This window comes from Elgaria multicarinata, chromosome 17 (genome assembly GCF_023053635.1).
Source record: "Elgaria multicarinata webbii isolate HBS135686 ecotype San Diego chromosome 17, rElgMul1.1.pri, whole genome shotgun sequence".
NCBI lineage: Eukaryota > Metazoa > Chordata > Lepidosauria > Squamata > Anguidae > Elgaria > Elgaria multicarinata.
Genome location: NC_086187.1, coordinates 9,609,836 through 9,631,326, shown reverse-complemented (window position 1 = coordinate 9,631,326; position 21,491 = coordinate 9,609,836). Strand labels below are relative to the sequence as shown.

At 42.7% G+C, this 21,491-nt stretch overlaps 1 protein-coding gene across 11 annotated transcripts in view; it reads left to right on the top strand.

The window, feature by feature from the left end:
- The window catches only part of RBFOX1 (RNA binding fox-1 homolog 1), a 1,470,150-nt gene that overhangs the window by 779,701 nt on the left and 668,958 nt on the right, over nucleotides 1–21,491 (top strand). Inside the window, exon 1 of one of the 11 annotated variants that reach the window (XM_063143447.1) lies at nucleotides 230–303. The exons of 9 other annotated variants lie outside the window; for them this stretch is intronic. Coding sequence is in view for 1 of the 2 variants with exons in the window: in XM_063143454.1 (XP_062999524.1) it covers nucleotides 286–303 (18 nt within the window). In the remaining variant the exon portion in view is untranslated. Of the gene's footprint in view, nucleotides 1–229; nucleotides 304–21,491 lie in introns of those variants that run through there. One more of the 11 variants, XM_063143454.1, reaches the window with a different exon arrangement.

Here is a 21,491-nt window from a genome sequence, read left to right as displayed (position 1 = left end):
GAAGCAATCACTTCTCGTGCAGAAAAAAAGCTACTGAACGTGACTGAGTGCTGTTCTCATAATCAAACAAACAAACAGATTTGTAAAAGAAAAAAGAAGAAAACTGTAAGGACTTGACAGGGAAAAAAGGCAAGATTTTTTTTTTTATTTTATTTTTTATTTTTATAACTGCCCATTGGGTCCAGTTCTTCCTTCTTTTCTTTTTTTTCTTCCTGACATACTTAGAGAAGTAAAGGAGACTTCTTTTCCTGCTGGCAGAGCCCTTGAATTTTCACCCCCTTCAAGATGATGATGTATCTGTGGGTAGGTAGTGTCTCTCCACGTCAATCTATTTATTGTTGTTATCATTATTATTACAATTATTATTAATAAATTGACTTCGGGGTTAGAGATTGGAGGTTGGGCTGGGAGTGTGGAACTGATGATGGCATATCTTTATAATGTGTTTAAATGCTGGCTATTGCCTTGCTTGGTTTATGCGAAGTGTACGGTTTGCACTGGCTTGCACAATCGGTGAGAATTTTTTTTAAAAAAACAACAACCATACACAGAGGGTTTTTGAATATGGCATTTTGAATTTCTAGAATTCTCTGGCTTTTTAGTGTGTGTTGCATCTGTTTGGCTCTTTTAAAATGTGTGTTTCCAAATAAATGGAGTTACTGATTTTGGTCATAAACGCTGCATCAGTTGTCGCTATGCAAAATTTGCTTTCTTTATTAAGGGCTGTTCATCCTGAGGCTGATTAGAACTTCTGAATTGCACTCCTGGAATCGCGTGTCATGGGGAGTTGCAATGTCGGCGTTTATCCTACGTTGTTTCAGGTTGTTTCATGACAACTATAAATCAGCAATAAAATAATTCTGTGCAGTTGTGTGCTCAGTATTCTGTTTCACCACCACCCTTTGGGATTCAGATCTGTTCAGTGAAGGAATTCGAAGAGGGCTGCAGCATGGGCAAAGGCATGTGGGCAAATACGGGAATGAATTAGCATGATAAATCATGTGGTTGTGTGTGAGTGTGTGTGTGTATATGTTTAAACACAGTCATTTTTACACAACCTAAGGAACGACAGCAGAATATTCCACTGCAAATCAAAAGAAAGAAAGTGTATTGTTCTTCAGAGGGGGAAAGAATACTTTTTCACTGAGAGTCTTTCAGCCAGTAATGTTTTAAACAGCTAAAAATATAGTGAAATTTTTTGAACGGGTTCTTTCATTCTCTCCCCCACCCCCACATGCGTCCTTTTTTGTGAACATTCTGCTTCTTTCTCCGCAAACTATCGGCTAGGAGTCCTGGATATTTTCCACCTACCCCCTTGCTTTTCTGATGCTTTCTCATTTGCGTTGACCCTGTGATGAATTGTCTTAAATTGTCACAGTTGTACAAAAGGCATTGTGTCCCGGCGTTTACATGACTTATTTCTGTGCCTTAACCTGTGCCGTGCTTTCAAGAGCTTCACCAATCAGCAAGCCTGATTATTTCTGACTGTCCCTTTACACAGCAGACTCCAGCCCGCTTAGTTTTCACCAGGAATATCTATTCAATGCACTTCCAAAACCGAGACACATCAGTATTTGGTTAACCCTGTTCTCTTGCTTTGCTGTTGTTGTTGTTTTTTAATCCAGTCACTGCATGACCATGTATTTCAGTAAAGATTTTGACATGCGGCAGCAGTAGAAAAATGTGGACATTTGTGTGTGTGTTTTTCCTCTTTTTAAAAAAAATCCTCATAATTTTGCATTTGCAAAATACATGAAAACGGATCCTACAAAAACTGTATTTTGCACTAGGAAATATTTAGAAAAAATATTTAGGGGGAAAGATGGGGTAGTACTGTTAAAATGACAAGAGCATAGGTAGTTTTGAAACATTGATGCCTTTGGACAGAATTGATTAGGAAACATCGTATTAATACCTTCAGGCCTGGGAGGTGGTTACATGTGCATGTGCCTCTTGGTCTTACTGATTGGAAAACTTTAAGAAAGTTTAATTACAGGTAGCAATTCAGCCTTTCGTTCTCTGCAGTGCAGAGAAGAGGTGTAACTCAAATTATTTATGAACTTTTTCTCCCCAGCTATCCCCGATACTCCTGTTTGCTATAACCCAATACACAATAATAAGCATCTCTTGATAGTATGCTCCCGTGGGTTTGGAAAATTTGCTGACCTGCTTTCTTAGTAATTAATCTTTGACCTTTGAAAGCCAAGTCTTTCAATTTCTATTTTCTTCTTTTTGACCAGTATTTTACAGCGGGTCAGAGTTTTATTAGTAACATTCATCAATGTGAAGAGGCTTGCTATCATATATATATATATATATATATATCTTCCCCAGTTCTTCTGTGCTCTTCAACCTGGGTGCTCAGCATCATTTTCCAATATTAATTTGGTTTCATGGGTATATCACTAGTATTTTTAATAAAATTTCAAAATCAGATTAGTTGGCTACATGCTGGGAATTAACACACACACACACACACACACACACCAAGCAGCTAATAATTAGAATCTAATTGTGTTTTGGCATACTAGCAGTTTTAAGAAGTGCAGGCCCTTGCTTTATAGATTTGTGAGTCTCTCTCTGTGGGTGTTAAATTCTTTCAAGTGAGCAAAGATTTCCAGTATCTTAAAAGTAAAATGTGGAAATGCATGAAACAGCCTGATATGAAAGACTCCATGCTGACACTAACTTCAGTATTTAATATAATTATGTCCCCGCTAGTCAATAATATTAATATTATTTCAAGTGCCTAGCCCCTGGGAAAATTGAGTTGGTTCTTTTAGGTGTATATTGCTTTTTCCTTCCCTTAGCAATGCAAACAGGTAATCACTTTTTTTTTTTTTTGGAGGGGAGCGTTGACTCTCATTTTATACACAGCTGATGTATTAACTTTCTGTAGTCGGTGAAGTTTTTTCTCAGACTATGGAGGTGCATGTATGCTTTGCAATTCAGAATTCTGTTGCTACCCTGGAAGATTATTTCTTCTAGTTTTATGTGATGATTAGACCTCTCCACAATGAACAAATACTAAATTGTTGGTTTTACAGTCTATGTGCCTGTCTATGTGAGTGCACATGTGTGCATTTAAAGCTGGGATTCTATACACACTTACCTGGGAGCAAGTCCTAATGAATTCAGAGGGACTTACTTTTGACTAAACACGCATAGGATTGCGCTGCAAGAAAGTTGCTAATCCTATGCTTCAGATTGTTTTGTGCAAGATCCCCATGTGAGTGGACCCAAATGTGTGGATAATTCTTGTGATTGGGCAGCATCGAGAAGCTCTTGTCATTGAATATTTCTGGAGACAAAAACAGGGAATGACACTTTTCTGAAATGTCCGCTAGGATAGTTTTAGAAATGCCCAGCTAAAATTTGCTGTTTAAAGTTCAGCATTGTGTTCCTCTTCTTACTGTCGCCAACCCAATGTCCAAAGAGAAACCCACAAGAGAGATATATTGGCAATCAAGTCTTCTTCTGTTGTTCCCTAGGAATTGTTATTCAGAGCCATGACATATTTAAACTTAGAAGGCACATTTATTTATTTATTACATTTTTATACCGCCCAATAGCCGAAGCTCTCTGGGCGGTTCATATCATATATATCCAACTGTCTTTCAAACATAGCTAAAATTGAAATAAGAGGTTTGAACCCTAGCTGCCTAAAAATCCTACTGTTTGCCAAACACGGATGCAAGTAAACCCCTTCTACGTGTATCATATACAATACATTTCCCCCACCCCCTTCAACAGGGAGTGAGTCTTGGATTCAGGGTCCTACCAAAGACAAGGTCCATAAACACTGGTGACATAGTTATAAATCCTTTCCAGGGAGGTGGGAGCTGAATTGCACATCCTTAACAGGGAGGCTTGGCTTGCACTGTCCTTGCACCATGCGTTCATAAACTGTCTGAAATGGGCTCTAGATAATAGTGCTGAACTCCAAGATTTCTTACTCCAGGATTTGGATTTGGGGCAAAACAATTCTCAACTTCCCAGGGTTGCTTGGCTCTTTTGTGTACCTAGCATGATCCGTGGGGTATGTGAAGAGGCCTAAAAGGCCATTGGATTTGTTATTGTGGTGGTGGAGAAGGATTCATAAGAAATTGAACTTGGGGAAAGCTGGGCCATCTTTAGGAGGAAACAACGCAGGCTGGCATTCAAAGAGCCAAGTGCTAGCCCATGCCCAGTGGGACTTTTTATTGGTGTCATTTCCCTGTTTGAACCACAGATATGCACATCCCGTGCTACAATCCAACTTGATTTATGAACTTCCTCTACAGATTTTTTTTAAAAGTTTGCCCTGTAAAGCTACTCAAGAAATGTGCATCTAAGCATATGGAATTAGCCACACCGGTTTTGGATTCTAGCCCAGGTGCCCAAAGCAATATCGTCACAGATGGAGCATTTAGCCGGTGTGTGTGTGTGTGTGAGTGAAGTAAAAGGCAGTGCTCTGCACCACTGCTGGGGTAGGGAGCACCATCCGCCATGCCCTGCTTCCAGAGTGTGTATGGGGGAAGCCAGGGGTGGAGATGGGGTTGGGGGAAGCATGAACTGCCACTGTCTGTTGCTGCCAGGGGTGGGAAGATGGAAGTGTGAGTAGCCTTGCCTGCCATATGCTGCCTTCCCCTCAAGGAGGAGCCCCTTTTCAAAGCAAGGTATGGTTTGGGAGGTGGCCCTTATATGATGTCAGCGCTGTCACCCCACTCTCAAAAGGGATCACGTTCCCAGAGTGAGCGATTTGGGCCGGGTGGCTTCTATGGAGAGCCACGCAGGACACTCTCTTCTTACAGCCTTTGCCACTGATGGGGAGCAGTTGTCCGCCCGTGCCTTACGCAGATGGAGGCATAGGGAGGATGGACAGTGGCTGAAACAGCTGCTGCTCCTAATCCAGAGAGCTGCAAAGGGTGTTTTCTGCTGCAGCATTTGACGCAGCAGGAAAGTGACCAGCGGGTCTCTCTGGTGCACCCACTCGGAAAGGCATAGGGTGGCCACAGCATCTGGACTCCTGGCAGCATACATGTGGTATCCATCACTCTTCTTGATCTCCAGCCTGCTTGCATTGGCAGCCTGTATGTTTCTGAGCCTGATTCAAAGTGCTGTTTTTAACCTATAAATCATTACTTGGCTTGGGACCACAATACCTGATGGAACGCCTCTCCCGACATGAACCTATCTGTACAATGTGCTCAACATCTAAGTTCCTCCTCCAAGTGCCTACTCCGAGGGAAGCTCGGAGGATGGCAACAAGGGAGAGGGCCTTTTCTGTGATGGCCCGCAATTATGGAATGGTCTCCCCGACGAGGCCCACCTGGTGCCAACATTGTCATCTTTTTGGCACCAGGTCAAGACTTTTCTGTTCTCCCAAGCACTTAACAGCATATATTGAGTTTTAATCAACTCCAGATCTATCTTTAGGTCTCACTGAGACTTCAAAGTTGTTTTTTAAATGGACGTTGTCATTGTATGTTGCCTGTTTTTTATGTTTCATTATGGTTTGAAAGTGGGTATATTGATTTTTAATGTTTAATATTTTAATCTTTGTAAACTGCCCAGAGAGCTTCGGCTATGGGGTGGTATAGAAATGATGATGATGATGATAATAATAATAATAATAATAATAATAATAATAATAATAATAATAATATAATCTGCCACCTGACATGGGGGATTCACCCTGCCTCATGGAAGGGCTGGACCTGCTTCAGGCAGAAGCAACATGACAGTCTTCTGGGAGCAGAGTTTAGGGTGTGTGTCTCTTGTTTTTAAAAAGCATCAGAATGTGTAGCCTAAGAATCAGTATCAAATATTGACTCTTTTGCAAATGGACACATCTTCTCTGTACCAATTCTGGTGGTTGCATTTACAACCAGTTGCTTCTGGATTCCCCACCACCACCCCCTTCATTACTTTACCTGTAATGTTGATTTAGATTTAGCTGTGCATTTAGATTTAGATTTATGGTCCCTTCCAAGGGTGAGTAGCTGGGAGCTTAGTAAATAACTTGTTGGATGCTGCAATATGCACATTCTAAAAGTTCTTAATCTCAGTCACAGCCAGACTTGCTTTGGGCTGCTTCTTCAGCAACATTTTTCTACCCCTAAACAGGGCAAGGAATTCTTCTCTTTTTTCCCCCATCAGTGCAAACCTGTGATCAACAGGCACTGTTTTAGGCATTCACAACAAGGCAGAAGTGCAAGTTTTAGCATTTATGACAAATAATTGCCCTTTACAAGTGAATTTGAAAGGGGCTGGATACCACGTACAATTCATATTGTAACCCCTCTCCAATTAAGTGGCATAATAATAATCTCGGTGCGGACTTCTGCTATTGATCTGGGAATGAAGTGGCTTGTGATGAGGATATAGGTGAGAATGTTAAGAGTGAAGCAAGGAAGTTGGCAAAAAATGATAGCAATTTTAGCTCTTATGTTTATATGTTTTATTCAGTTTTATGTATTTTATAGGTTTTTTGTATTTGATGTTTCCTGCCTCGATCCAGAGGGAGAGGCACATAAGAATTATTGTTGTTGTTGTATTTATTTATTTATTTATTTATTTATTTGATCCTTTCTTTCTTATTTTTGATTCTCTTTTTCCAAATAGCTCTTTTCCACTTTCTTCCTTTTCCTTGATTCTGATTCTTATTCCCCTGCTCATGCCTGCGTCTCCCTCTGCTAGCATTTCATCCATTCTTGGTGATCCCTTAACCAGGACACTGAGAGGCTGCACCTCTCAGTGCCTCAGCCTCAAGCCCTCTGGCCTCCCCCCAGCCCCTTTCCCTCCAACCCACTCTATGGGGTGCAATCATGGCCATAAATCACAGAGCTGGAGAACACCTGACCTCAGTGCAGGCTCTGCAATGCAGGGTGTGACTGCAGCAACCTCAACAGGTGACACCTCCCCCCACGGCCTCTGCTTAAATATCTCTCAAATAACTCATCACATCTAAAACCTGCCATCACCTCTATTCTGAGTTGGAGGATACTCCCACCACAATGTTAATGTTAATCTCCAGAATGTTCCTGGATTCCTCTCCTGGAGGCGAAGGCTCTCATTGGCTGTGTGCTACCTCCAATATTCGAGGCAGTAAGCTCGTGTGCACCAGTTGCTGGGGAACATGGGTGAGAGGGGGTTGTTGAATCCATGTCCTGCTTGTCAGTCCCTGGTCCACAGCTGGTTGGCCACTGTATAAACAGAGTGCTGGACTAGATGGACCCTTGGTCTGATCCAGCAGGGCTCTTCTGATGTTCTTACGTTTATATTCCACATGCTCCTCACTTCCCTGAGAGCTCTGGGATGCTGGATGTCATGTTCTTCACTTTAGGAAGCATCCTTGAAACTATGTGCAACTCTGCAAAGATGTTGCCCAGGCGTTCAGAGCTGGCCATGGTATGAGGAACCCAGGACGATTCTGGAGATTGCCATTGGGGCCGGGGTGGGGGGGAATCTTCCAACTCAGAGTAGAGGTGATGGCAGGCTTTAGACAGGGATGGGTGGCAATTTTGTTTCAGTTTGCAGTTGATAAGAACTTAATAAAATTCATAAAGTTTTCTGTATTCCAGGCAAAAATAACCTGAGATTAAGAAACATGGAATGACTTGATACATCCATCCATACCTAGGACCTTAAGTAGTTAAGTTCTTAAAATTCTAGTGTGGTTCCTTGTGTGCTGAATTAGGGTTGCCACCTCCCACAGCACGATAAGTTACTCCTTTTGAACAGCTATATGGAAGGCAAGTACAGCGGGTTTGTCTCCATGGTGGAAATAGCTGCACTTAATGAATTTGGCTGGTACAGATGCTGTATCTTTCGTTTCAGTTCTTTTTTTTTTGATAAGAATTTATTGAAATTCACAAAGTTCTTCAGAACTTGAGATGATGATAATGATAAATGAATGCAGGAGAAAGTGAAAGATTCACTCATTCCTAGTTTTAGAGCAATGGATCTTGAACATTAAGGAACCTCTGCCTGTGGGATGATAGTTCACCATGGACTTATTGATGGAAAGCTGATGCAACAAATAATCCCTGCATATTATTCAGAACAGCATTTGTTGTGTGACTTGTAAGGATTTCCCATGTAGCCCCATTTGATCAATAAGCCAAACTGGGAATGTTTGCATGTAGCATAAAATTATACATTGCCTTCTCCCTGATCTGGCTTGTGCTGCCACATGCCAACATTTCAGGTTAATAGATTTGGAAAGACTGCCTAAAACTGTGGCATGCTGTTGGCCAGCAGATTGGATAATAGTAGACTGGACGAGCTCAAGTCACATTGATATTCCCGGCCCTATCTCTGGATATTTTCTGAACGTAAGAGTATTTGCTGCACAAGCATAAAGTTCTAGATATCTATATTTGTCATCTGGTGATATTAGATTTCTTTTCATTTGGAATTGGTCACTGATCTCCGTTCACAGTGTTTGACATTTGTGGGTTGGCATGCCATCGTATTTAACATGTGGCAGTGTTTCATATGGGTTGTACAGCAGTATTTATTTAGCATCTGATAGTACTTGAAAGTGGAGATGTGATGATATGCGGTATCTGACATTTGGCAGGTTTCAAACGTGCTGCTTGCTCCCCCTCTGCCAAAATCATGAGATGCCAACAGGCCTAGCAGTATATTCCTAATGCATAGTTACTTGGAAACAAGTCCCATTTTGTTCATTGGGATTTCCCCTTGTGCAAGGCTGATTGCAGCCTTGAGCTCTACCAGTTTTGAGGCAACCAGGAAGAGATCTACACTAATATATGAAAGGTTGTTTTCACAGGCATTGAACATTTTATTCTTCAACGATTTAAAACGTAGCTGGTTTTAAAACGTTTACTTACGTTTTCTCTTTCCGTGGGAATGCATTCCTTTTGGCCACACTAAGAAAACAAATCCGTTTGTTGTCGTTCCCCCCCCCCCCCCGTCTGCCAATCTCCCCTCCCACTTCCTCTTCTCTCTGCTTCAATTGCCCGCATTTAGAATTCAAACAGTTTGGGCGGGATTGTATTACTTTCACTTTAGACCAGCCTTCCCCAACCTGGTGCCTTCCTGATCTTTTGGACCACAACTCCCAGCATTCCTCACCATTGGCCCTGCTACGTAGGGCTGATGAGAGTTGAAGTCCAAGACTTCACAGAAAAAAACAGCTCCAACTTTGGGCACGGAAATTAAATAAACACGCCCCCACCCCGGAATGTGATTGGCTAATTAAGAAATAAAGGAAAGCTAATTAATATGGCGAAATCGGCCACATCATAACAAATACAACAACCTATTTCAGAAAAGTTCAAAATAAAAACCGGAGAAAAGACCACAATAAAACGTCAAAACCTGAATGTCATGTGGCGTAATACTACGAAACACACAATTAAAACTGGTAAGACACGTTCTAACTAGATTCTCCCTTCCATTTTTTTTTAAAGGAAATCACATTCTCAGCAGCAGGATTTAAACAGGAAGCAAATTTTGTTTATTTGCAAATATTTGCTTCAGTTCTAGCATGCACTGTTTCACCATATCCATCAGCACATAGTTGTCCGCTGTCTTACCTTCTCCAGATCTTGGTTTAGAATTTCTTTCACTGCATCGTTTCTGTCCAAACTGGGATAGGGAAGCTTCAGTGGCATGTGTTGGTTAGCAGGGCATTCCTTCGGTTGTTATCTCAGGTTACGGGACCTGCTTCAACCGTGCAGGAAAATTAAGAAGCTGATGGGGGTCCTGAAATTCTCGGAGCAGTTATTATTATATATTTATTTTATTACATTTATATCCCACCTTTTTTCCTCCAAGGAACCCAAGTGGTGTACATAATCCTCCTCCTCTCCATGTTATAGATGTTGTTATCCTCACAGCAACAATCCTGTGAGGGAGGTTGGGCTGAGAGTCTGTGACTAGCCCAAAGACACCCAGTGGGTTTCCATGGCTGAGTGGGGACTAGAACTCGTTTCTCCTGACTCCCAGTCCAACACTTTAGCCACTACACCACACTGGCTCTCACACAGCAGCTCCCTCAGCTGTGATCACTCATGAGAAGAGAGTTGTTGTTGGAAAAGTTTGATGGAAATGCACAGAGGAAGTTTGGCAACTCATAGGCTGGGTGATCTCAGGTATTACGGAGAATACAATCGAAAGCTTCTAGCTTTCATTGGCAAACCAGGGTAGTTACACCGTTGGAAAAGGACTTCACTGGCTCCCATTCTGAAATGCCCCTGAACAGTGGCTGGCTTTTTACATCTGCTCTTCTATCAGTGAGTCCTGGGGTGTATTACCTGGATGTGGAAACCTAGCCATCCCTCAGGCTTCTCTCAATGCCCCAGAGCTATGCTGGGTCATGGACATTACGGGAACATAAAGGTTGCCTAGATTTTTTATAAAACACCTCAAGGAAGCCCACTATTGATGACTACTTGGGTAGTCATCAGCAGTGGGCTGTGCCATATTGCTGGAACCCTGAGTGTTCCAGCCTGGCGTGTGTGTGTGTGTGTGTGTGCGTGTGTGTATAAAGCAGTGTTAGTTGTGATACCTCCAAAATTCTCCTACTCCAAATTACTCCCTGAAGTCTATAGCCCTGAAAAGGGATGCCTCAGGATTCCACTTCATCTCTGTTTTTAAGTAAACTACCTAAATTTGCACTTACCAGACATATGAACACATGAAAAATGGACGTGGACGTTATTCCATCCATCTCTAGTTTTGAATTATCTGAACTGGCAGCAATGTGTTATATGTTCTCCCCATCCCCACACCCAAAATGCCTTACACGGACCAATGTGCAGCCACAGTTTGCTGCAGCTTTTGAGTATTTGGTTGGTCCCAGACCAATATGCAGCTCAAAATGCAGTTATCCTTTGGTTTTCACATATCTCCAAATTTTGTGATACCGATACGTGCCAAACTGCATTGAAACACATATTTTAGGTTAAAATGTATAGACAGGTATTTTATGAAAGAAATGCATTCAGAAGGATACAAATTTTCATGCATGATGATGACGATGATAATGCAGATACATTCAGAAATGTCCTGGGGTGCTTTTATGAATGGACACGGGGAAAACCTGACATGGACTAGAAATAGCTGGATCTGTCCATTCCTAGTTAGGATGCTTTTGACTGAATTCCCTGATTGGCCGTAGGGCTCTGCCTCCCCACCCCACCCCGCATCCCACAACTGCCTTTAGGGTTGGGTGGAATTCCGATTTTCTTGCATTTCTTATTGGTCACAAGTCTCCTGAAATGTGTGCAAATTTCCTAATTTCGGCAAACTTCCTCCATGGACTGAAATGGGTCTCATTCAATCTATGGAGGAAATTTGCCTGAATTTGGAGAGTTGTGCAAATCAAACCGGGAATCAGAAATGAGATTACCATGAGCACATGTTCAACAATCTGAAAACGTTTTCGGCAGACGCATGCTCGTGCTTGTGATCGGCGCTTCAAAAGGGGGCGTGATCACATGTTTTTCAAGCAAAACCAAAATCTCCCTATATCCTTACCAGCAGGTCTTTTCTCTTTAAGGTGAGCGGATGACATTCCTACTATTCCAGCCACCCCATGCTTTGAGTTTTGTTTTTATTTCGCTTCTTAATGATCCTTCTCTGAAAATACAGTTTTAGCCCAAGTACCCCATTTCGGATGTTGTGTCTTCATTCTCATGGGTGGGAAGGCAAGGCCTTTGTTTAAAAGAATGTCTTGTTCACCTATGCAAAGGTATGTGGTTGGCAGCCCCATACAAATGGAGCAGTATGTAAAACAAAAATGGTGTCAGCAAATTAGCTCAGAGTGGGGTTTGCATGTTTCTCATTGTTTCTGATTGCAATGCTACTCATCGCAATAAAACACGGTTTTATGTGACACATGAAAGTCATGAAGGTTGTGAGAGTTTATATCTTTTAAAAGTTCTCCCTAGGAACTAGTGACAATTCACTAAATCTGAACTCAGCATTTTAATTTAGCTGAACAACAGCTCAGCTCAATCTCACTAGCTGTTTTATTCATCCAAACCGACACGGAAGTATGTTTGTTCATTTGAAAGGGACTTCAAAGTTTTGTCTTTAAGGTAATGAAAGAGCAGAGTTTTGCAACTATTTCTAGAAAACCCGGAAGATGTTAAGAATCCTGAAAAACTAAGGCATAGAAGTAAATAAGATTTTCTTTCAGTGCACATACACACACACACAAAGACCCTCCCTGCATTTCTAAGAGTTAATAGGTTCTTCTTTTTATTATCCCTACACCCATTTACGTCTCATTAGAACTTAAGAAGAGATCTGCTGGATAAGACCCTATTTAGTTCAGCATCGTGTTCCTCTTCTTACTGTGGCCAACCCAATGTCCAAAGAGAAACCCACAAGAGGGATATATTGGCAATCAAGTCTTCTTCTGTTGTTCCCCAGGAATTGTTATTCAGAGCCATGACATATTTAAACTTAGAAGGCACATTTATTTATTTATTGCATTTCTATACTGCCCAATAGTCGGAGCTCTCTGGGCAGTTCACAAAAATTAAAAACATTCAAAGTATAAAACAACAGTATACAACCATAATATAAAATACAATATAAAAGCTCAACCAGATAAAAACAGCAGCAATGCAAAATTACATATTTAAAAAATCCGGTTAAAATTTATTTATAGACTGTTAAAATGCTGGGAGAATAAAAAGGTCTTCACCTGGCGTCTAAAAGCATATAATGTAGGTGCCAAGCGAACCTCCTTAGGGAGCTCATTCCACAGCCGGGGTGCCACAGCAGAGAAGGCCCTCCTCCTGGTAGCCACCTGCCTCACTTCCTTTGGCAGGGGCTCACGGAGAAGGACCCCTGAGGATGACCTTAGGGTCCGGGCAGGTACATATGGGAGGAGGCGTTCCTTCAGATAGCCTGGCCCCAAGCTGTTTAGGGCTTTAAATGTTAATACCAGCACTTTGAATCGGGCCCGAACCTGGACTGGCAGCCAATGAAGCCAATTTACCCATCTTGACTAGGAATGGACAAATCAGTGTATTTGTGAGTGGTGAGGGAAGTTCCAGAAATAAAACACAGACACCAGAGCTTGGGATAAAATAGGGCCTCTTTATTTAATCATGGAGATTCTCCCCTCCATGGATCTGTGTGTGAACATGCAGGAATCTAGTTTGTTTATCCTCAGGCAACTAGCCTGCCCCTTAGGGCAAGCCACTCAGCTGAAAACAGGGGTTGGGTGACCTGCCCCCCCTTTCAAACTACACTTGTGTGTTTGGTGAGACCGACCCACGTCATCCCCACTCTGGCTGCAAAGCCGAGTAGATGAGACAAGAAGGTCCCCAAAGGCAAAACCGTATCCTGACACAAAAGCTGCGAAGCCTCCAAGGAGCAAGACCTCTGACTTGCCCTTCACCATAAAGGTGCCAGAGTGTTCACCATCCCTACTCTGACTTCCCAAAATTCCCACACAACCCTGGCATTTATAATTGACCTATTCATCCTCCACTTCTAAAGGTTAGATGCAGTATGGAGTAGGCGAAAACCTGAACATCACTAGAAGACAGGGGAAATTCCTACTCAGCCCCCCTCCCCCTTACAAAGAGGATGACTGGCTATTCCCATACTGGTTTATAGTGAGGGACGGTGGGGCCAGCAACCAAAGAGGCCAGAGACACGGGGGGGGGGGGAAGTGAGCCTTTATCCCCTTGGCTCCGCCCCCAGCCTCAAGAGGCTGTATGCGTGTTGAGCACACGTATGCATCTTTAATTTTATTTCTGGTTCCCTCCCCCCACCCACAAAAGCTGTCCACCACCCAAGCCGTACCATCTGGGTGGGGATTGTCCTTTTCCTCTCTGTGAGTTTGAGATGTATTAAGCCAGAAATCTGTGCTGTCCCATTGCCCTATCTGACTACCAAAGGAGAAAAAGAAAAGAAAAGAACAAATATTTATTTTCACAAACAATTTCCCCTAACATGCATTTCCCTAATAACATGTGGTTTGTGGACACGTGTTTGAGCCAAGTCCTGCACTTCAAAATTCACAGAAGGGCACCATCCAAAGGATAAGTGTGTTCCAATCCAAATATTAGTTCAGGAAGTATGAATTAAGTCAGTTCACTTAGAGGAATCCTATGCTGTCAAGGGCGTGCTCTGAGATTGAAGTGCTCTCTTCCTTCCTATGCCCTGTTGATTTTTCTCAATAAGGCAGAAGTCAAAAAGGAGGCATGGCTTACAGTATTTTACTTCTCTCTATGGACAGAAGGAAAACAATGCCTTCTCATTTAGATGTGCTCCTGAGCAGTTTTAAAGGTTTGCTGAAGATGGGGCTTTGGCTGGCCCTCTTCTGGCTGAGATGGTGCAAATCTGAGGCCTCTGGAAAGTACACAATTAGTGTGCCAGGAAAATTGCGCACTTTCTGGAGACCATGGATGTATGCTTTCCTTCCCTCCCCCCTGAGTCCATCCGGGTCTGAAAATCCCTTCCACTCTAATGGCGGCCATCATTAGAGTAGAAGCAAGGAACCCTTCTTATCCTCTTCCCTGCAAGCATTAAGAGGCCCTTTCAGGCACTGATGAGGGCAGGGGTTGGGCATAAATGTCTTAAGGCATTTAAGACCCCATCAGCAGGGTGGGGAAGACTAACACAATTTCCCCAGCCTTAGCTGGGGAAATTGCACATTTTTCCCTGCGCCTGACTGGACATGCACCCCCATTGTCAACAACGAAACCATGGGGTGGAAATCTATTGGGCGCATTTGCCAGGGCCCAAGAGGGCTCTGTGTGTGGTGTCCAGGGAGCTCACAGGCCCTGGTGGATTTTTGACCCATCCACAGAGGGAGGTGTTCTCAGGAGCTGGGAGGATGTAGGAACACTCAGTTTCTTGGCTACCCAATCTCCATCCCCCAGCATGGATCCCAAACACCCTAGTAGCACAGATCCCCAAACACATCATGAGATAAAAGGGAGACAGCATGGAAACCTCTCTGGTAACTGGGCAGAATGGGAGCTCTAACATCAGGACAACAATCCTTTGCCCTCTGGGATGCTGTCAACATGGTAAGCCTTTTGGGCATGGGCTGTCTTGCTTGACCATATATACACTGCTCTGGGAGCCTTTTTGAATGAGGTATGGAATAAATGTAGTTCGGAATCAATAAATAGGATAGGTTCACATTCAAATACAAACCCAACTCGTTTGTTCTCCATCCCTATAGTTTAAATGTAATTTTAATTTAAGTTAGTTACATTGACATTCTCCCGGATTTCTTTCTGCGATTTTGCACAACTCCATTAATGCATTTCTAGATGGAGCATGTGCGTTGCGCAGCTGGTAGTTTTCATTTTTGGATTGATATGTCTTGAGGCTGCGATCCCACATTCACTTAGCTGGGATTAAGGCCCATTGAACTCAATGGAGCTGGTTTCTGTGTAGAAATTGACAGGGTTGTGTTGTTAATGGGCCTGTTCCGACGACACTTTAGGCTCTGTGGTTAGCAAAACTGTGTTCCTCTGGGGTTAGTACTAAACAGAAGCCATGATGTTGCATACAACACTTTAAGCCACAGTTGGAGCCACTAACCCTGCTGCAGACAGTCCAACTGTGGTTAGTGAATGACCAGGGTTTAGCAAAACACATCACACACAACACCTTAAACCCTGCTGCTTAACAAAAAGCCTTAACCAGCAGGGTTTAAGGTGTTGTCTGAACAGACCCAATTACATGGCCATGCAGCAGGCAACTTGCTTCAGTATATGAATCAACTCTGAAGTATTGTCATTGTGTTTGGAACTAGCCAGAGTTGAATATCTACTCTGTTCATTTCAGGAAACGTAGCTGCAAGATTGGGTCAAAAAACCTTTCTTTTCTTTTTTTTCAGTTAGAGAATGGCAACACTGCATTTGACAAGTTTATTTCCTAGGATGGGGGCGGAGTGTCAGAGCGTTTAAGGGGTATGTGTAAGGAATTCCCTGTAGGTTCAGTTGTTTTCTTTGGAGATGGGACAACCCTCATTTCACAAAAGTGTTTACAGCATTTGCAAAACGTGTGCTGACAGTGGAATCCCACAGTGTATTTCTCTCTGTGTGCTTTTCCTCCAAAATAAGTGTGTGTGTGTGTGTGTGTGTGTATGTATGTTATGAAAACCTAATTATATGTCCCAAATAATCTGAATGGACCAATGCAGTAAGCAAATACTCTCTTGGGTTTCAGAATGTGCTTTTATAAATTTGGTTAGCTCAGTGCCTGTTTTAACTCAGTACACAGTTAAAAGAAATCAAACTTATTAGCTGGGATTGCCACCTCACTTCAAGTTCCAGAGACTTATGGGCAGATTTATTTTTCAGAGAGTCTGTGGATAAACTGGCCACTTCTTGCTCTGTGACTACTGTTGGATAAATATGTACCTTCTGCTATTTACACTGGGGGTGGAGGGGGGCACAGAACAGCTTAATAATAGAGAGCACATATGAATTTCAAGGGCATTTAACTCAATGAAGCTGAATAATGTAGTAACTCGGAATACAAAAGAGCAATCTTAGCACTGAGAATGAAAGGTCCCATTGAAAAGGCACAAGCTGAATGAAGATGAAGCCGCAATTAGCTAACAGAGGTTTTAAAAGCTTTCCCACTGGGTTGTCTTTGTAATACAACCTGTATTTGTGTAGATCAAGCTAGAGTGGGCCAATGGATAGACCGAAACCAGCTGTAAAAGGAGCTGTTTCCCCTTTGGTTTCCTTGCAAGGGTTCCTGTAGCTTTTTAGAGCTTCATCACAAGCAGAAATTCAACAGGCACTTCCTCCCCCCCTTCCCTGGAAAGAAAATATGGAGAAGGAAAAAAAGCTTTACCTATTCTTGCTTGTCTTTGGCTTTGTATGTCACTGTTATTCATTCATTTAAATAAAACAAACAGAACAGGAGTCCCGTTAAAAAGAACAAGTGGAAATATTAGTTAATTCCATCACATTGTTGTTATTTTTAACAGTTAGATTTAACTGTTAGATTTCAACAGAGCTGGTCACACACTGAGAGCCAGTGTGGTGTAGTGGCTAAGGTGTTGGACTGGGAGTCAGGAGATCCAGGTTCTAGTCCCCACTCGGCCATGGAAACCCTCTGGGTGACTTTAGGACAGTTGCAGACCCTCAACCCAACGTACCTCACAGGGTGGTTGTTGTGAGGATAACATGGAGAGGAGGAGGATTATGGGTTCCTTGGAGGAAAAAAGGTGGGATATATATGTAATAAATAATAATAATAAATAATAATAATAATAATAATAGTAATACAGAGCATTCAAAGTAATAAAATAAAATATAGTCAAGATACTAAAATTAAAAGAAGCAAATAAAATAAATCAGAAGGCCTTGAAAGATACAGGCCAAAACACGTCGGGCTCTTCAACCTACAAATAAAAAGTTCACTTCTTATTTGTAGAAGAATTCACTTCTCTTTTTTTCATCTGATTTGGGTGTTTTTCTCCCCCTGTTTTTGACTTTGGCTATTAAAAAGTCCCATTAAAGAGAACAACAAGTGAAAATGCTAGTTAATTCCAGCACATTGCTGTTATTTTTAACAGTTAGATTTCAATAGAGCTTCTTGGTCATACAGAGCAATTAAAGTAATAAAATAAAATATAGTCAAGATACTAAAATTAAAAGAAGCAAATAAAATAAAATATATATCCCATTTTAAACACTACAGATTAAGCAGAAGGAAGTGCATGAGAAGGATGGCAGAAAGAATGAATGAAAATAATAAATGAATAATTTTTTAAAAAAGCCTTGTTTGTAGGGATGTGCAAATCAGCTAAAATCAAGTCAGTTCCTTGTAGCTGGTTCCGACTCAAGTCTGGATCCGATTGAGCGTCTGTATCTGATTGTTTTTGGTTTTTTACATGAAAAGCGATGTGTATGTTCAAGCATATTTTTCAAAATGTACAAGTTAACTGTGCACATCTCTGAAATGTTTGTGTTCCTCTCCCATTGCTTGCTTGATTGCTGTTTTCAAAACTGTTCATGCACTTCTTTTTTCAAATGTATGCATGCTGTTGAACACCTTTTTGGGGGTATGCAAATCACCTTGTAAGCGCAGAAATGTAAATGCTTTGACCACAGATGGAGTCCAAGTCTGTGCTTGGCCGTGAAGGTGCAAACTGGGGTAAATCCTGAGCAAAAATGAACTGTTTCATACGTTCCTACTCATTTGCCACCTCCCTAAAACAGTTGTCCTCTCTGTTCTACTAAAAGTCAAAAGGTATTTTGGTCGCAATACTCACGTTGGTCTATTTCAGTCTCCTTATTCTTCTCTCTTCCCAGAGCTCCTCCTCACATTGGGGGCATGAAACAAGATTTCAGTTGCTGCATATTAGGTATGAAGGAAATGAACCGAAAGAGTGAATTGTCTCCTTTTAATATAGCACACTACGATAGAGAATATAAGAAGGCAGAGGTCATATTCATCATTAAGGGCTCCACAGGCTCTGTTGGATGTCCCAGACCTCCCCTTTGAGGGTGGAAAAAGAAGTCCAGTTCTCAAATAGGGTGGTCACAAGCACCCCATTGGATCCACGTCCACACCCCCTGTACCCAGTAGGGCACTCCTCTTGCAAATGTTGATGCCCCTGAGCGCTCTCAATGCCCCGTCAAGTGCTTTGCATCCAACCCCCCCTCAGTGCCCTGAAATTGCACACTGCCCCCTTCCTGTGTCAATGGCAGCTGCCATTGATACAATTGGCCCAGTGGGTTGGGGCAGATTGCAGTGGCAGTGAGCCGAGTGCCGTCCTGAGCTTGGCACAGGTGCGTTTTCATGCCCTATTGCAAATCACTTGAAAATGCCCCATTCAGAATCCTGAATGTGAATGGGAGTACATTCCCATGAAACATTCTCAAACACCTGAACTTGCCTTCACATTTGCAAAATGTGTACTTGAAAAATGGTCAACTTTTTCAACATGCTAAACTTTCTCAAAATGCATGCCAAGCTGATGTTCAGAGACTTTTGGTGAGCTCAAATATCACTTGCTCATGTCCATATTGGATTGTGAGCTTTCGTAAAGGGTGGATTTTCCATAAAGTACCACCCATATTCTCATCCACATTTCCCCCCAAATGTATGCATCAATTATGTGCATTTTTGAAATGCCCTGTGCTTCCAAATCATGCAAGGTACTGGTTCCCCTCTATTCAACACTGGTTAGGCCTCATCTTGAATACTGCATCCAGCTCTGGGTGCCACACTTCAAGAAGGATGCAGACAAGCTGGAGCGGGTTCAGAGGAGCGCAACCAGGATGATCAGGGGTCTGGAAACAAAGCCCTATGAAGAGAGACTGAAAGAACTGGGCATGTTTAGCTTGGAGAAGAGAAGATTGAGGTGGCACATGATAGCACTCTTCAAATACTTGAAAGGTTGCCACACAGAGGAGGGCCAGGATCTCTTCTCGGTCATCCCAGAGTGCAGGACATGGAATAATGGGCTCAAATTACAGGAAACCAGATTCCAGCTGGACATCAGGAAAAAACTTGCTGACTGTTAGAGCAGTATGACAATGGAACCAATGACCTAGGGAGGTTGTGGGCTCTCACATAGTAGAGGCATTCCAGATGCAGCTGGACAGCCATCTTTCAGGTCTGCTTTAGGGTGGATTTGAGTGTTGAGCTGGGGCTTGGACTTGATGCCCTTATAGGCTCCTTTCAACTCTACTATTCTATGATTCTATGATTCCTCAAATGCACAACATTTTTAAACCTATTTTGTTGCATAAATAGTTTTGCAAGATCTGAAATTTACGGTCTTCAGATTGCCGATTGTGTTTGAGTTTGGGTCCAGGAGGTGCAAAGTGGATAAAGTTTCCTCCATAGGCCAGGGGATGGGAGAGGCAGCAGTGGGAGTAGGCCATTTAGGGCAGGGGTCTTGGAACTCTGATGAAGAGCTCTGGTCTGTGTTGCTAAGACTCCACATCCATAAGCTTCTCTTTATTTCTTGCACGCACAGGTCTCTCTCTTTCTCTGTATCTTAAAGGACAACATCCCATGTGCATTGATCACTTCTTGTTTACTCATGGCAATATTCTGTTGTTGTTTGTTTTCCTTATCACAAGCAAACCTGTAACTGAAAGGTTGGTTGGGCTACACCTTCCTTTGTTTTTAAACCCTCCTTTTCAAGCACTGCATTAAAGTGCCTTTCCAAAGCTCACCTGCAGCTGCCCCCTTCTTTCAATCCGTGACTCTCCCAACCTGTCATGCAGGGGCAGGCACATCTGTGTGAGTGTGCACTTGACACACTCCCCTTATGTACAGACAAAGGGCAGGAGTCATGGTCCTGATCTTTCCAATATGGTTAGGTGGAAGGTTTCCCAAAGCACTGTGGAGTAAATGGTGAGCCCTGCAGCCAAAGAAACGCCGAGGATTTCCTTTGCTCTTCAGTCAGTGAAGCCCCCCGAAGCACATACCTTTAGTGATATTTCCTAGAAATTGACCAAGAAAAAAATCTGCATTGCCATCTTTGTTTTCAAGTACTTATCCAGAGTGGCAACCTATTCAGAATGAATAGGTTTCATTCCTATTCATTCTCGTTTGCCTTCTCGTTTGCCTACTTGTTTGCCTACAAACGAGAAGGATCTTGGAATTGTTGGAGATCACAAGGTGAATATGAGCCAACAGTGCGATATGGCTGCAAGAAAGGCAAATGCTATTTTGGGCTGCATTAATAGAAGTATAGCTTCCAAATCACGTGAGGTACTGGTTCCTCTCTATTCAGCCCTGGTTAGGCCTCATCTAGAGTATTGCGTCCAGTTCTGGGCTCCACAATTCAAGAAGGACGCAGACAAGCTGGAGCGTGTTCAGAGGAGGGCAACCAGGATGATCAGGGGTCTGGAAACAAAGCCCTATGAAGAGAGACTGAAAGAACTGGGCATGTTTAGCCTGGAGAAGAGAAGACTGAGGGGAGACATGATAGCACTCTTCAAATACTTAAAAGGTTGTCACACAGAGGAGGGCCAGGATCTCTTCTCGATCCTCCCAGAGTGCAAGACACGGAATAACGGGCTCAAGTTAAAGGAAGCCAGATTCCAGCTGGACATCAGGAAAAACTTCCTGACTGTTAGAGCAGTGCGACAATGGAATCAGTTACCCAGGGAGGTGGTGGTCTCTCCCACACTAGAGGCCTTCAAGAGGCAGCTGGACAACCATCTGTCAGGGATGCTTTAGGGTGGATTCCTGCAATCAGCAAGGGGTTGGACTCGATGGCCTTGTAGGCCCCTTCCAACTCTGCTATTCTATGATTCTATGAATGTAAAATACATTGAGTTTCATGGTGGTTCTTAATGCAGAGATTCACAAAGAATTTGGCAGGCATCAAAAGACTCTCCTGTGGAGGAGTCTGCCTGCTAACTCTCTGTATGATCCACTGCTAAGCTCCTGCCTTCCTATCACTCTCTGCTGCTGGCAGATGCTTCAGTGCTATCTCTCCATTTCACTTTAGCATTCCATGATGTAAACAGAAAACGGACATTAGCCAGTGGGGGGAGGTTGTGCCCATT